The sequence below is a fragment of the Microchirus variegatus genome (genome assembly GCF_963457635.1).
Source record: "Microchirus variegatus genome assembly, chromosome: 3".
Taxonomy (NCBI): Eukaryota; Metazoa; Chordata; class Actinopteri; order Pleuronectiformes; family Soleidae; genus Microchirus; species Microchirus variegatus.
Genome location: NC_139804.1, coordinates 24,148,300 through 24,166,456, shown reverse-complemented (window position 1 = coordinate 24,166,456; position 18,157 = coordinate 24,148,300). Strand labels below are relative to the sequence as shown.

General features: G+C 39.0%; 2 protein-coding genes across 2 annotated transcripts in view; both read right to left on the bottom strand.

The window, feature by feature from the left end:
* The window catches only part of vaspb (vasodilator stimulated phosphoprotein b), a 28,463-nt gene extending 22,344 nt beyond the window's left edge, over positions 1–6,119 (bottom strand). Inside the window, 1 exon segment of the mRNA XM_083886232.1 lies at positions 5,718–6,119. Coding sequence (XP_083742358.1) covers positions 5,718–5,722 — 5 coding nt within the window. The 5' untranslated portion in view covers positions 5,723–6,119.
* Positions 6,120–14,714: 8,595 nt separating this feature from the next.
* Positions 14,715–17,772, bottom strand: snrpd2 (small nuclear ribonucleoprotein D2 polypeptide). The gene is made up of 3 exons (XM_083886682.1): positions 17,657–17,772; positions 16,508–16,687; positions 14,715–15,090 (listed from the first exon to the last, which is right to left on the bottom strand). Coding segments are annotated over exons 1-3 (357 nt in total). The 5' UTR covers positions 17,659–17,772; the 3' UTR covers positions 14,715–14,915.
* Between the last annotated feature and the right edge of the window lie 385 nt (positions 17,773–18,157).

The window sequence follows — 18,157 nt, the reverse complement described above, 5'->3', positions numbered from 1 at the left end:
TCTGGTCAAACTCTCCTGATCAATAATACCCATTACTACTACCCACAGCGAAAGTGGTGCCTAATGATAATGCATGGAAACAGCTGAACAACAGACCATAAAGCAGTTACTGGGTTCCTTCCAATGCCGCTTCATCTTATAAAGCCTTTGTGTATCAGCAGTCGCCATAATTCCAGATCAGTGAAGTTAAGATCTGAGGACCAGAACACTTTGGATGTCTAAGATGGCTGACAGCATAATGCCGTTTTTATACTCACGTATATCCATTATGCTCCATTAGGCCAAGAACCCCATGATAAACCCAGTGTATCCTTGCGTCTGCTTAGCAATGCTGACCACACAATAAACGTGCATCACTGCAGCACTTCTACCCACAACAAGCTTGGGTTTCACTATAATGTTGGATGCAGGCTTTCCATCAGCTGGGATGACGTCACTGCTGTAAAAACCGTGGGGGCTGCAATTGTGCTTGTAATTTAATTTCATCAACGGAAGAGCTCTCTTCGATTTCACCCCGATAGTGATAGTCTGATCTTCGCCAGTCAAACAAAACCAAAAGCAGAAACTTAAATTGATGTAAATGTTCCAACTGTTTGTATACACTAAAGACTGGCTGGACTGATGTGTCCAATGAGATTATTTCCACTGATCAGGGATGAAGAATGGGGAAATGTTTCAAGCTACCATGCTACATGAAACCAACAACAACAGGTAGGACACAACAGAACAGATACAACAAAGCCTAAATCCTAAAGGCCACCTTATACTACTTCAACTGCTTAATGCGTTATCCAACTGTGTAATCACGGAGAACCCCTCAAGCCATCATAGTTCTCTGTCGTGGTGACGGATTGCACTTAAATCCAAGAGCACGACGGAGTGACACTTATAAAATATTTCATGCAGTCGGAGACGACGGAGAGGCTCTCCGGCGACGTAGAGGGCTCTCCGTAACTGACATAGAGCACTTCACGCAGGAGTATAAATTTGGTTTAAGTCAATCAATCAATCTTTATTTGTATAGCCCACCGTTTATAAAACATAGTTTGTCTCACGGGACTTCACAGGGTTGGTAACATCCTCTGTCCTTAGACCTTCGACCAGGGTAAGGAAAAACTACCAGGGAAAAAAACCTTATACAGGGAAAAAAGGTAGAAACCTTAGGTAGGTGTGTTAAAAAAAAAGTGTTAAAAACAAACTGACAGACATTAGTTGGACAGATATGACGTATTATATCATTTTACTTGTCTTGGACAAAACAGATACATTCCTGGAATTTTGTTTCAACTAAAGGACAAAATCTCAAGAAATGTTACTTTACGGCTATAAATAGATGGAAAAGGGGATCTGGTTTGGTATTTTTGTTTGAAAAATGAAACTCATCAACCAACAGAAATAAATGTCAGACCTGGACAACGGTCAGTTTCTTAAGAAATATTAACTTCCTGTTTTCCATCTTCTCCAACACCTGTCATAAGGGTGATTAATAAGTGACAGGCTTGTGTAAAATGATGAGATTAAAAAGATTAGCAAAGTAAACCAAAGTAATTCTGAAATAGTTTATTTAAATTAATTGAATGAATCAATGCAGTAAGAGATGTACAAAATAACAACAATAGCTCTAAATGACAAAATAGAGTATATTGAGCAAATTAAATAAAAGCATATTGCTTAACTTGCCGTAACAACAAAACAACTTGTGTTCCAAAACATCAAGTCCTTCAGACAACTTCTAACTATGGTAAAAGTTATGTTTGAAACAAATGAATGCAGGAGAAACAATAGCATAAAAAGAGAATGCAACAACCTAGAGGCACAATTACAGAGAGAAAACATTGGCCACTACCAAGGAACTGGATTTGTCACCAAGTAGACAATAGAAGGTTTTGTATATTGAACAACTCCTATAGCAAAGCGTCTAATCCAAGAGGCAGGCTGGTATAATGGCCTATTTATGAGTTTTGGAGAGGTGGGAGGACTTCGAGGGGTATAATTGTTTCAGGGGAGGGGGGTGGCAGTGATTGGATGTTGTGGAAGACACAATTCAAAAGGCAGGACCATTTCAGTAATGGAGCATGTGGTGTGATGGAGCACACAGGCTTTGTGATCTATGAGACATTCCGTCATACCGACTGAACGGCAGTGCTGATTAACATGCGATTCTTTATGATGCTTGAAATAAGGCCACTACTCTTAATCCATTAAAGATAAGAGTTCCTCCAGACAAACTCAAATAGCCATTGCTTCTGGTGTGTGATGGTAGTGTGGATATTTGGTGGGGTTTGGTTGAAAAATTAACAGAAAGAAAAATCAGGCACAGTCTTAAAGCAGTGAATTAAATCACAAAAGCACATGTCTTTTAAGAACTGTGCTCTTTGACATAGCTCCCAACAATATCAGGATTTAAATACAAACCAAACAGATCACAGAGTACAGCGGGATTTAATTAAGCTGCCTATTGAACGGTGATTACTGAACACAAAATGAAAGTCAACTTCATCTCTGCCACTGACAGACTGCAAAAGGAAAAAAAAATATTGTGGTATTAGAAAAACAAGTGGAGACATGCAGAAATCAGACTTGTGAAGATTACACAACAACGCAGCATGAACATGCAGCTATCGCAAGACCAGTGAGTTTCATCTTGTTATCCTTACATGGACAAATGCAATAATATTGCTAAATTCATGAAATTACTGCTTCTCGTCTGTCGGAACACGGGGTCAAGTGGCGAAACGTTTGAGGAAGAAGATGTGACAGCAAAACTGCGAAGCTGTCCATCAGCACTGTATTCCTCTCCAGATTAAAGCTGGGCGCTCAGACACAAAGAAGAGAAGAGGGGCACTTTGCTGCTTTTAAGGCTGATCAATAATAAGCTTGTGCATGAGTGTAAGGAGAACAGCATGGTTTGACGTCGCTTCCAGTCAAGTCAAGCCTCAAGACTGAGCACAGGGAACTCATTAGACTGCAAACGCTGTGTTAAGCAGATGCATTACCGCCGTCTGTCTGCCCCTGCGTTCTCCCATCATCTGCTTAAAGTCTTGAACATGACACAGTCATACTGCTGGTGTCAGACAGGGCAGAACTTTTAATCACAGAGACCCAGTCAATGAGTCACAGTGGGAGACGGCAGTCACCTATCTGAAAACAGCAGTGAATCACAAAACAGATGATGCACTTTGTGTGCCTCATAACATGAGTGTATGAACCAACGGATGTGCACCGAGAGTGGTCAGTGACTGAGCAGAACAAAGGTCTCCACGGACCGCATGTGTAAAGGTAGCTTTTGGTTCTGACGCTTTACTGGGCCATTTTGTCAACTGGGTCAAAGTGCTGAACTTTTGACCAACTGACTGCACTTCTGTGTCAACATTTACATTCCTCCGAGAGAAACGACAATGGAACTGAGCGGAGCTGCATTCCATTGTTCACCTATTATACAAGGTGACGTTCGCTGTTTAGGCCACAGTGGAAGGCAAGCGGGGAGCAGAAACATTTAGAGCAAGAACTGCCATTATCAACCCACGTTCGACCAAACAACTGCAGGGAGACGCTACCAAGAGGGGCAAGATGAAATGTGAATACAGACACAAACACGGTACATGTTTATGTTCACATTGTTTATGACGCAGTCTAACGGCTGCAGAGGTTCACGGAGGGCAGGTTGCTTATCACCATGTGTGACTGACAGGAGGCAATTTTATTAAGTGCCCCAGTGACAGCTGTAATTCAACAAAAGGCTCAACATACTGTATCAATGCAAAACATCAAAGAGCTATAATACATTGTTAAGTTTAAGGAGCAAAGTATCATTAATTATCAAACATTTATTGTAATAATTATTATCAACGGTTTTGTTCCAAGAACTTCTTTGCCTCTTTTAACCCATAATCTGCCTGTGCATTATGTAAAGCATGTCAACACTGTAGTGCCTCCTGATAATGGCACTAATTTACACAATGAGCGAATCATGAGCAGAGTTTATTTAATAAACTCCACTGTGATTGTGGCCAGGTTTCAGGAAACTTGACTGCCTCCTGATCCCTCTGTAATCAAAGTTACCAGCTAAAAATATGTGCAAAACAAACACAAAATTTGGACCAACCCTTGTGCCTGCACTGACATACATTGTTACAGAAAGGGCAGCGCAATGAGCTCGAGATAAAGAACTAGTCACACAGGTTATCAGCCCTGCACCACCATGCCTACTTACTCCACCTCATGGTCCTGCATTTGCCAAGCATTAAAAAGACTAAGTCAGTGCCTGATACAAGTGGACTGTTCCTCTATTTAAATGTGAAGGAGTCAGTGTGTGTGTGTGTGTAGGGGGGAGAAAAAGTGAGTAAGCACAGGGAAGCCTGGGCCAGAAGCAATGCCTTCAAAGCATGCAATTGCCAACTGCACAGGCTGTGACAGGATGTGGAATTCATGGACATTAGGCTCTCCACAGAGCAAGTTAGGTCCTGATGCAAACCTCGGCAATCACACGGGGAGAAGAAGCAGTGGGAACAGTATCGGTCCGATACTGGTCAAAATAAAATCTGTAAACATTTATATATCATGTAAATGCCCGACTAAGCAAACACTGACGTGTGCTATTGACGAAGGCAAACCTCTCTCTTCTCTTATAGGTCAACACCAAAGTATGAATAAGCATCTGGACAAACAATGCCACCAATACTGATACTTTGGAATGGTTGGGAACCCAAATACCAATGCAGTAGCTAGCATTTTCCACTTCCCAACCATTTCAGGAGAATGGTGAGGCTAGCAATACATCAAGCAATAACATGAGTCGCCTAGTGCCGTTTTGACTGCAGACCTTTGTCTCACTTTGCTAAATGAAGTGTGAAAACGTGAATCGTGTGTAAACATGTAGTTGTGAGTAAATGGGCTCACACTTGCAGCCACAAACACTCAACAAGACAATACTAATACACGTCCCAGTGAAGCATTTATTAAGTGATTGGCATTATTGTTTTTTTTCCCTTCCCTACAATGATTATGTTCAGTATCTGATTGAAAACAAAAGTGAATGTTGTTTTTGTTCTTTGTTACTAATGTGCAGCTGAAGGAGAACCACTGCTGGAAGTACCCTACAGTGAGGCAGTGAATGCTAATATTGTGTTAAAATCACTGTTTAACATCATGGAGATTTAACCTGTGCTCAGGCACAGTGACAGTGAAGGTGCAAAACAAAAGAACCAACATGGTGCGTTTGAAAACACACACACACACAAATATGCTGTTTTCATAACTACCACAACTTGTAGGATTGTGCTTTTCGTTTTTTTTTTTTGTTCCCAAGTCAGCCACATTCGAACAGGTGGGGCATGGGCGTTTCATCCCAACCGTGCATTCACTTATACGTGTTTAATACATTTAACATAAAGTCAGTTAAACAAGTCACAGGGGGGGGGAAACCTGCTACACTGTGTGTGCGCGCGTGCGTGTGTGTGTGTGTGTGTGTGTGTGTGTGTGTGTGTGTGTGTGTGTGTGTGTATGTGTGCGTGCGTGTGTCCCGCAGCTGAAACACAACAGCGACAGGCAGTGGGACTTATATGACGTTTAAAAAACGCAATTTAAATGTTTTAACGTGGAGCGAGGTGGTGAATAAAGTACGAGCACATTTTTCTCTGTCGTCTTTAACCGAAAACAAGCCAAACACCGCCGGGAAACAACGGTGAAGGTGACGGGAGTGGAGCCGCTTCACCCACCTCATTGTTCGGCCAGAGTGGAGATCCTCTCTTCCTCTCCTCGCAGGCAAGTTTGTGTGACTTCAGAGCGGAGGCTCGGCTTCAAAAGTCACGCCAGATGAGTACAAATAAAGCCGGGAAAACCAGCGACGAAACAGTGCGTCTACACCCGCAGGCGGGGTAGAGGCAGCAGCGGGATAAAGAAGCACACCTCGACGATTTCCTGGTTGTGTGGAGCGGGAGAGGAGGAGGAGGTGGTGGAGGAGGAGGAAGAGGGGGGCACATACAGTAGTCGTGGAGCGCGCTTGTCAACTCCAATCACTATCCCACGTTCGCCGGAGCCGAGGAGAAACAGCACCGCGGCCGAACCAGAACTTCTGTCCCCGCACTTCAAGTGCCGCTTCACCGCGACATTAGTGGAGATTAAAGCCTTGTGTCGGTGCGCTCCGTCCCCGCCAGCCTGGGTCGGTCAGCCCGTCGGTAGATTCGCGTAAATTCATTAGAGTCTGGCCCAACCCGCCTGCTCCCAAGTAGGCTACAATCCCACGGTGCGTTTACGGGCGCCTCGTAAAAAGCACCACTCAGGAGTGTGTGGGATCCTCTGTGTGGTTGTGAATGACTTATTCACCATTTCAAATTTAAACACGACAGACAGTATTCGTGGATATTTATACCCTACTAGTACATTTTCTACCACATTATACTTCATTAGAATTGAGGGGTCGGATAAATGATGGAGACTAATTTTTACTCCACTACATAAAATTGTAGTTTGAAGCTCTGACATTTCCATTATAGCGTCAACATGCCACAATGAAATTACAAAAAAATACAAATGAGTAACACATTAATTTCCCAAACCTCAAATGACATCCTCAAATCTCAGACCTTCAATTTGCTGTCATAAAGGAGCAAATAATTCAGATAATGTTTACATTTATGGGACTGAAATTATTTTATTTGATAAAAAAAAAAAACTTTATCTATTGACTTAAAAGTAATAAATTAGTCATTGTAGCACAATAGTTACTGATAAACATACTTTCTTTAATGTGTTGCAGTGTCACAAAACCAAATAGTCAAGTAAATATACAATATAGTAGTTCAATTTAGGTTAATATAGACCTGCTAGAAGAGGTTAAACTAATTTACTTGAGTACTATGTTTCTGTACAATATGTTTGTACTATAGTATTTCTATAAATAAAGAATATTATTTATTATTATTTGTTGTTTAAATATTATTACGTGCAGAAAGTGTAATTAGCTCTACAAATGCAATGGAACAAAGTGTTGTAAAACAATAAAAACACAGAGGGAAACAAGATAATACAGAGATGTTAAAAATTCAAGGCATTGTAAGAGGTTAAGCCAAATGTATTTTCACTCCCTACATCTCTCAGAAAACCATGTGTAGTTTTTTTTTTTTAGGACCCCTAAAATGTATCAATTGGCTTTTATAGATATATACTCGTTTAAATAAGCTTTAACTCATAATTATGCTCTTTATGCAAATTATACTTTAGTACTTAAGGGGAGTTATTCTGCATATGAGGGATTATGCAGGATTAGAGATTACATTAGATTGTGAAAGTGGCCATGCTTTTTTTCCTAGATAATCACCAAACTGTAAACACTCTAACCAGGATAACTCTGACAACTGCAAATGAAAACAAAATAAGCAACAATAAATGTCTCTTCCTGCTATTCTTGTATTTTATACATATGTGTGGTGGTTGAATACATCGAACATCACACAAAAAGAAACTGCTCTTTTTAAATGAGTCTTGACCAAAATCAAAGAGACAATAATAACAGAAATACATTCTGACAAGAGATAACAGGGATGTACATTGCATTATATTACAAAAATGGTCTAACATTCTTGTTTAAACCCTTTGGATCAAGAGTGTTTAAAGTCCAATAGTATCTCCCCTCTGGGTGGAGGTTTGACAGTATCAGTATTTATATTTCTTAGGAAAGAAGTGTTGTGTTTAAAAAAAAAAAAAAAAAGGATTTATCCAGCATACAAACAAACAGTTTATAATGTACTGTATGTGTATGTCATTTTCTGTTTTTCACAAAAGATGCATCATATATTGATATTTGGAAGTTGATGCGGGTAATTTCCTATAGCACCTAAAGGCAGCATCTCATCCATGTAAAGGAGAGGGGGGGTCTGTCTGCCTTCATGGCTTCCCCCCAGTCCAGCCCTCCACCCATGCACTCACCCTCCCAGCTGCCTGTCTGTGTTAAACACCCAAGGCTTCGACCAGCGACTGTGGCTTTCGTGGTAAACTTTCTCTGTCATTAGGCAAATACTGTGTCTGCTGACGTAGAATTGACAGCACCAACTTGTAGAGGGCTTTGATAATCCTGTTTGAATTGCTAAAAATCTGAGCATCTAATTCTGCTGTCAACAATGAATAGAAACAGAAGTTAGACGCCTCACCTGTGTACACACTAAAAGCACGGCTGCTTCTTCCTAATGGGGGCAGAGGTGGGAGAGAGGATGAGAAAGGAATGCATTACGTCTGCATGGCATGTGTAAACATCCAGAAAGCCAATATGCCTTTAATCTCACCACACACACACACTGAAGGCACACAAGCTGATTGCTCTGAGCAACTGTGAGTCTGGTATTTTTTATTATTAGCCCTGTGCCCCCAGTTAAATTTGCTGTCTCCTCAAACTGTCAAGCAAGCAAACCCAAATTTATTTTCCACCTCTGCAGATTTGCACACATTATCACCAGCTCCAGCTCCTGCATGAGCTTGCACTTAAACACACGTGGAGGCGTTTGTGTGATGCGTTTGTGTTGGCCCATTCTCAAAAAGTCACTGCTGTTCCCAGAAGCTGTAAAGAAGTGGAAACAGGCATGCAGTAATTTTAGGTTTCTCCTGCTCTCCTCCTCCTCCTCCTCCTCCTGTACCACAGCTTAATTCCCACAGATTGACGTCAGTCGGTCAGCGCTGTCGCGGAGCAAGGAGGCCTCCGTGGGACGTGGAGGAGAGAGTGATACAGCAGGTGTTCAGAGCTGCCTGTCAAAGGTCGAAACTACATGAGAGATTGTGAGTGTGAGCGTGAGCGTGAGTGTGAGATGAAGAAACAGAAAAACAGGAAAACGAGGACATGTGCACAAAGAAGCACTGAGCAGCAAGATTCTGAGAGAGTGGAAGTGCTTGGTAAATCTCTCTCTATCCCTGTGTGTAGACACATCTATTGAATTTCAGCCCAGGACTTGTTGAAGCGGCATTGTCTGAAAGCCTATAATGTTAATAATAATGTTCATATAGAATAATGTTCATATAACATACTGAACTCATCAACAACAACAGTACAGCCAAAATATGTGCATTAAAAAATATATTTTGCAGACTGCAAATCATGTTTATGTTTTGAAATCTTGAAATTTGAAATGTGGCGCCACCTACCGCCGTCTACCAATCATTGCAGTCAGTAGAGTCTCAGCTACCGAGCAACCACGGGTTGCCAGTTATGTCAGAAAACGAAACCTAAAAGATCTCGAAATTTTGAATTTGAATGTAGTAACTGTTTTTGCCCACATTCTTACATATGGCACCTTTAAACCTGAGAAAAACAGTGTCACTTTGGCTTCTACAAAACTATATTTCCTATTTAACATGGCAGGAATGGATGTAGAGGAGGGTAACATGTGGAGATGCATGGTCACTAATTCAGAGGTCAAAGGGCATGACATGACATACTATATACTCTAGAACAGGGGTCACCAACGTGGTGCCCGCGGGCACCTGGTAGCCCACAGGCAGCCAATACGGTGCCCGCGGGCACACTTCTCTTCAACTCACTTGCATGTATCCGTATGATCGCTCAGTAAAATATCTTTGATATTGTTTATAAAACTTGGTAATCGTTAGGAGTAAGCACTGGAATTAATGTGTATGCAGTTGAATGCATAATATTAATCATTTAAATGGTAAACAAACAAAAAAATATTATATGGTAGCCCTCCATATTATTTTTTACGCTTAAGGTAGCTCTCTGTCTCAAAAAGGTTGGTGACCCCTGCTCTAGAAAATATACTTAGATTGTATGATATGTTAATGACCAAAACATTGTTGGTTTGTCAGTGAAAACTACCACATGGTGTCTCCTGGGAAACTTGGTGCATTACATGTATGGTCCACAAGATGGCAGTACAGCAGTACAAACGTATCGTGTAGTGACCTGGAAAACTTGTGTCATGTTTCTCTATTGTTCCGTGTTGTGTCACGAGTATTTTACGGATTTTTTTTTTTTTTTTTAATTTGTGTGTTGACACTTCTCTTGGAGTCTCCCACGAAAATACTCACAACATGTCGATAAATCTTACATAGCTATTGAATTTTTAAGTAGATCTAAGAGGCGAGAAGAGAGAATATCAGAAACAGCTATCATTAGATGAATAGTTGTCCAAAACTGTGTTTGTTTGAGGTAAAAACACTTAAAAGGGTATATATGTATAGTGTGCTTCACCGGCGGCTGACACAATGAATGTGACATATTTAATCCAATGGAGCCATGAAATGTCTAGAATACATACATACACATTGTAGGGGCCAGTAATGCAACATACCAACTGCCACAAAATGCATATGATTTTAACTGATAAAGTCCTGTTCTATAATAAAGTACAAATAATGTGTTTTTTACAAATTGGATTCATGACAAAAATAAATAAATTAATAAAGAATAGTCAAATTAATTATTTGTGTCAATTTATATATGTATTTATATATAAGTATACATGCCAAAACATGTAGTATAGGGTTCAGCTTGTAGTGTGAGCTAAGCAAATGGAAATCGGTAAATAAAAAGCAGCAGTCCAGTCAGTATATTCTACTTAACCGATAAAGTTCAGGATATAAGGATACTTTTTTTCATAGATATAGTATATATATAAATATATATAAATATATATATATATATATGTATATATATATATATATATATATATATATATATATATATATATATATATATATATATATATATATAAAAGTATCTATCTAAATTTAAAATTTAAAAAAAAAAGTTACTTAAGAATAGATACATGTACATTTAAATATTTGTTTAATTAACAGGGGAAATATATACATATATTATAATATATATATTGTATTTCAAACTGGGATTATGGATTATTTGAATATAGTTCACAAAGGGAATATTTATAATCAAATCAAAAATAACTGTCATGACGTGTGGATATGAAGCATATTTTTGGAGATAATTGGAGTTTATATATCGGTGTTCTTTTTGTGATAAATTTGAATACATATAAGATATAGATAAGATGTATATTTATTGATTACCTACAGGAGAAATCATATTGGCACAGCAACGCAAAGGTAGCATCAAAATATAACGAGAATATGAATTTGAAAAAGACAAAATGTAGACAAAACACAGGATAAATAAAACAAAACTCACTTGACTGCACAACAGCAATATACATTGCACAATATCAATATTATAAAGCGTTTTAAAACGGCGTGTCATGAGTCTTTTCCGCGACATCAGTGCTGGTTTGTCACCGGGTCACTGAACGCAGCAACGGCTCTGTTCACCTGTCATGTTGTTTTGACAGTCAGTGAACGTGTCATTGCACTTTAAAGACACTTAACGGAGGTGTTTGTGTGTTTACGGAGCAGATTCTCTCCTCTCACCTGCTCCGGCCCTCACACCCTCTCTCACACCCTCAGATCGCGGCTCTGCTTGAAAACAAACTGCGGCGGAGTCTCCGGTTCCCTGGCACCGATCGATGCGCTGCAGGGTGTCGCGTTGCTCGGATGGGATGAGTATCGATGCATGACCGATCGCTATCATAATCACACTTCCCCCCGCTTATCGCTTTCCTACTGAATAAAACATCTGCCTTCCTGTGCTCATGGATCCCGTCCCACCCCCCCACACACAACCTAAAATCAGGAGGGAGAAGGTTCTTCTTCTTCTTCAAGTGTGTCTGAAGTAACATGAGAGAAGTGCACGATGATACCCAACAAAGTTGTTTTTATCTCCTGCATCTCAAAGTAGAGCCACCAGCACTCTGTCCCAGGATGCTGCTGCAGCTGAGACAAGTGCAAAGTATCAACCTGTGATTTATTTTGGTCACAACATCCCCGACAACAGCTTGGTCTTTATGTCAATGAACTGTCACTAACTAATCATTTATTAATTGCTGAAGTGTCATTGACTACTGACTAACTAACCATAAGATGATCAGTGATGAATATGTTATCAATAACCAGAAAGTTCTGACTACTTTTTTACGCATTTTACGACATTTCACTCATACTGTGCTCATGTGCAAAAGGGCCACTAAAACATGGGCACGTTCTAGAAATGTTAAATCACATTTATTCTCAGAATCCCCTCTCAAATCATATATCCTTTCATACTTAAAGTGTACATACTAGAGTATTCAATGTAGTTTCTTAATATACTGTGTATATTTCTGTTTTTCACCTTATATTACTTTATGGGTTATATGTGTAACGATACATATGACAAATAAAACGTGAATCTCGAAGTGTCAAGTATAAATTCCTAAAAACTGCACTGATAAACTGCCTCAGCTGCTTGCGCAGTACTGTGTTGTCTGTTAATGTGATAGATTTAGACACAATATGTTAAAAACTATAGTCTAAATAGTAAAATCTGCATTTAAATATTACTTTAACTTGTTACACCCAAAGACAGTAGATGGTACACCTCAGATCATGTATCATCAAGTACCATATGAAAATAGCATTTTTTTCCAGATTTGTTTTGGGGGAAAGTTCAAATAAAATACAAAAGGTTACTTTAAAGTGTTTTAAAGGTTTAAAGTTGAAAGACACTGGGCTTAAAACAGCTGTTCTGTTTCCTCTTGCCTTCAGCAGCTTACGTCTGAAAAAACTTGTTAGATTTTTCAGCCTCTGAAACACAATCCCACTCACACTTTTAGTAGGAGTCAAGAATCGCCTAAAGCGGGAAAACAAAAGGGTAACATTACATTCAGAGAGGTCACGACGTCAGTATCGCTGTACTTCAAATTCACAGCTCATCCTGACTCTTGCTCTCTTCTTCTATCTGACGCAGCACGCTGTAAATCAGCAAGTTCTTCATGACACACACATACACACTCCACAGGTGCTGCACTGGCCTCAGGTTTGGATGTGTTAGGACTGCAACAATTACTAATAAACTAAACTGCTCAAACTGTGAATACTTTGTGGTTCCTTTGCTCCATGTCACAAAGAAATCATTAAAACGGAATAGAGCTGAAACGATTATTCGATGAATCGATTATTAATCGATAACTAAATTTTTTTTTTTCTTTGTTTCTTCGCTCCACATACACAAAGAAATCATTAAAATTAATCATTTTGGTTTGTGGACAAGACAAGACATTCAAGAACATCCTCATTTCCAGGTTTGACGAACACTGATCAACGTTTTTTTAAACATTTTCTGACATTTTATGGACCAACCGATTCATCGATTCATGGAGAAAATAATAGACAGATTAATCGTTTACGAAAATAATCGTTTCAGCTCTAAAACTGAATCATTTTGGTTTGTGGACAAAACAAGACATTTGAGAACATCATCACTTCCAGGTTTGGTAAACACTGATCAACAGCTTCTAATATTTTCTGGACCAAACAAGTACTCCATACAATCCTTGGATCTCACATTGAGAATTAACAACAACCGATTCCAAATACAAATATAGAATCAACTCCAGAACTTTTACCTGCTTAATTGAAAATGACATAATGAAGGAATAGCCCACACCTCCATGAAATAGCCTTTCAGTCAATTGTTCCATTACTTTTGGTCTGCTAAAAAGTGTGAGGCACAAGATAGTATTGTAATTCCTACACTGTTCACCTGATTTGGATGTAAATACCCTCAAAGCTGAAAGTGTGCAGTGTAAAGCACATCTTGTTCGTTTCATTTAAAATCCATTGTAGTGGTGAATAGAGCCAAAAAGAAGAGAATTCCGTCAATGGTCCTGACTGTACAATTATGAAAACAGTTGTTAGCTGCAGCACTAGTTCGAAACATCAAATGTACAAAAATATGTTGGAACAACAAATTGATGTTGCGTGAAGGAGGGTTCACGCTCCTTAAAAGCTACTGCACACAGATTGGAAACCAAAATTGAGGCAGACAAATAAAACCAGATACAAACACTGACACAAAAATGTTAAAATACGTTTTTTTTGTGTGTTTTTTAAACAAACAAAAGTAAAATCCTGTAGACGAAACCGCTAAATCTGAGATCACCAAAGCACAGAGGTTAGGTGCCAACTGTTGGAGGAGGAGGAGTAAGGCGACACTATAGCTGTCAAGCTATTAAGACAATTAACAAAGTGGTCAGGAGGGGGACGAGCAGCAGAGAGGAACAGTCTGAAAAAAAGAGAGAGAGAGATGAGGGTGTGAAGTGATAGTCAGCACATCTGGTCTCATCAATAATGCAGTGGGCCTTTAAACGGCAGTTTGTCACATATTGAGCGCTGATGACTGAAATCAAGCCCGACACATTAGATGCTGTCAGGGGAGAGTGAAAGGGTGACAGTGAGGGGGAGGGAGGGTGGGAAGGGGAGATCACAAACACCTCCGGCATGCAGGAAAAACTGAGAAAAACTTTCTTGCGGAGGTATTCAATTATACATAGTGGGAATTGAATGAATAAAACGAGAAAAATATCAACGTTGAAACACTTTTGTCTACTGTGTTGTTTACATCCGTTAGCAGACATGAGAGGAGGAATCTGAGGATACGGGTTCATCCAAATTTTTTTTTATTTGATCTGTGCATTTCTTTTAAAATCAGTGTTCAACACTGAGGGAAACTAAGCAACCATGGCGAAGATTTGTACTTTTCCAGTGCTTTTGCATGTTTTAATAACAGGGGAAACTTTGAAGCTAAACTCAAAGGAAGACCCACACAACTCTTGAATCCATTCATCATTTTTATTATCAAAATAAAAAAGACAGACGCCTATTGAAGACAAAGCAAAATCAGCAACAATATGCTTATTCCACTTTCAAAATAGTAGAAACATTATTCTGTTGACACAGTATTTCTATCTCAACAATAAATGCAGTGAATGAGAAAAGTCAAAACAAAACAAAACTTAACATTTACGACAGTCCACTGCCTTCACAGAGGGGTAAAAAGAAAAAGCAAGGCGTCGACGAGCAGTTCATTTTCCAGTGATCAGAGGATTTCTCAGTACGACAATGACGGAGTCGCCCCTGAGGAACATTTTGGAAATGTAGCGGTCCTTATTGACGGGCTTGGACTTCTTCTTTCCCTTCCCACTCTTGGGAGCTTCCGTCCACATTTCCTTCACATTCTCCAGGACCATGTTGCAATGCCTGCAGTGGCAACAAGGATGCAAAACATTAACATTAACATATAAAACCAACCTTATAGAGAAAAAGCATGTCTTACAAGGACTGATGCACATGATGCAAAAAGATGAGTGAAAGAGTGTTTTAACGATGAGTGGGTTATTTTCACTAGGGATGTAACGATATACAACTCACGATTGGATTCATGATTTATTATTCACGATTTTCTCACAAATATTTTGAAACAAAATGAGTTAAAGACAAATTATTCATGACCAAATAAAATGTATTTATGGATATGATTATCTTCATTAACAAAACACACAAAAAACAAACACTGGACAACACCATTTATCATCTCTTATTAAAAGTGCAACTGAAATTGTTATACATCTGAAATAACAAAAAATAATTGGATTTTTACAAACAAATCCCACATCAAAATAGGTCTGCCTGGTCAGCAGGCAGCTCTGCTGCGTGTGTAGAGGCACCAGCGTCTGTTACCCCCCTCACCAGCATAAACAGCATGACGGGAACTTGGTAAATCAGTATTAAACACAGGCCTCACGGGCATTACGTCGGACCTTTGGGCTAAATAGAACAGTGGCCACAGCCAGTGGCAGTGGGAGACTGCGTTCGATCATATCCAGGCTGCTACTCCTGCAATGTGGTAATGTCCACGATAAAACTGGGCCAAGCAATGCTTTTTGTTTCACAGTCGACTGCAGTGGAAGAAATTCACAACCTGCTGGTGCTTGATGTGCAGCGCTGATATGTACCGGGGTACCACGATTTTACTTTAGGTGATTAAGCTTTAGATTTCCTCTACCTGTGTTTTTTTTTTTGCTTTGCTCAACTTATTATACTACTTTATCTTGACTAATACATGGTCTAATGTTAAGTTATTCATCAGTACAGGCAACAGACTTATTACACCCAAAAAAGTGAGCTCACTGAGGACGTCTAACTGACCAGAAACCATTTAAGCAGAATATTAACAGGAACAGAGTGTAAACATACACACGTAAAAAAACTGTGCCATAGTCGTAGACCATCATTAAATATTTTGTATTAGCAAGGTTAAAACAGGGTTGTATTATTATTTCTAAATATAAGAGTAATACATAAATAATGATAAAAAGATTTGAGTTTGACCTCCCCTAGATAGCAGGACCCTTCTTCTTTTGCACCTGGAGTGGAACCCTAATTAATGTCACTGTAAGGACTGTGTTTGTCCTGCTATCATGTTGAAAATACCAAAGGGTCTGTTACATCAAGTTTATCTCATTTAACTATTTCATTCTTAATTCCCACAGAATTTGAGATAAATAAAAGCATAAACAAGCAAGCTCAACAACAAAGCTTGTAATGGCCTTCATAAACTCATATTTATGTAGTGTAGTATAAAAACAAACTTTGAACCCGCAGAGATGTTCTGTACCTGTCAAAAGCCTTGACTCTCCCGAGCAGCTTCTTGTTGTTGCGACAGTTGATGAGCACCTGAGTGTTGTTTTTGACTGACTGGGTGAGAACCGACAAGGGGCCAGTGTTGAACTCCTCCTCCTCTCGTTTCTGGAGCTCTTCTGGAGTCATCTCCGACTTGGGTTTTGTTAACAAACTCCTAATGTTCAACACACACACAAAAAAATGTGAAAATAAATTGGTGTGAAATCAAAATGTAATATTTGTCTTTATCTGAGAGGAGTGTCCATTTCTGTGTCACTAATTAGGTATTACATAAAAAGTGGGCTTTGTCTGTCTGGCCTTTTAAGTAGAGCTGCAAGTCGCAATTATTTTCATAATCGATTAATCTGTTGATAATTAAAAAAACAAAAACAAGTACTGTAAAATGTCTCAAATGTCTTGTTTTAATGAGTTTTGAAACATTGAACAAACAAACCAGAAAATAGTCATAGTTAACAAGCTAAGATATCAGAAAGCTTGTTTTTAATTACTTTAAAAACACTGACACCAATTAATTGATTATCACAATAGTTGACGATTATTTAGTAATCGATTAGCAACCACCAATTCATCGATTATTAAAATATTTGACGATTATTTAGTAATCGATTCACAACCAATTAATCGTTGCAGCCCCACTGTTATGGAAAGGTTTAAAAAAAAAAAAAAAAAAAACTACTACTACTACTAACATCATTTAAAACCTCAGTATATGTTACAGGCTGCAAAAATGTAACACATTTAAATAAAAGAGTAACATTTATTGACCACACGGAGCTTGATGGAAGCGTCTTGCCAACTAGCGTGTAGCAATACCATTGTGTGCTTTCTGACTCGTAACTATTATACTTATAATCACAACAGTTTCACAATCATAAATAAACCTTTAAATGTGCGTTTGCACTGACACAGTAACACCGCAATGGCTATAATCACACAACATTACACCAGAAAAGCATAAAGGTTTTATCAGCTGGAGCTAATCGCCTTCGCTAGCATAGCTGACTCTCTCTAATGCTAACCGGGTTAGCACAGTAGCTACAGAACGCTGTAAGTTACTCAAAGTAGAGCCGGTCGGTCTGAACGTGACACTCAGACAAAAACAGAATGCTTTATGAACACTTACATGGCTGCTGGTTTATCGAAACAGTTCTCTCAGATGGTGTGGCGCTCGTCTTCACTGGCTCACTTCTTTCGTATCGGCAACGTTTCAAGCGTGGATGAGACTACTTCCGGTTCAGCAAGTACCCGCTTCAACATGGGGGAATAATATCCGGGTTAATATGATGAAGAGTCATTTGTGCTTGGTTGTATTGTTCTTTGTTTGCTCGATGAACATATCTCAATAAATAAATGTTTTAGAAATGAGTCGTTCGATAACTTTGAACAAGGAAGAGCTCGTGGTGAAACATTCCTACCAATGAAGGAAAAGAGGAAGTAGAAAAAGGTGTCTCATCTCTTCTGGGAATTAATTCATGAGACACCTGTATATATATATATATATAAATAATAATAAATTAAATCATAATGCTCAAATTTCACTATCAGTGTCTAAAGTATATGTAAAGAAGATTAGGATGAAGAAAGAACAAATAATTTAATTGGGCCTCCATATTATATTCTACTA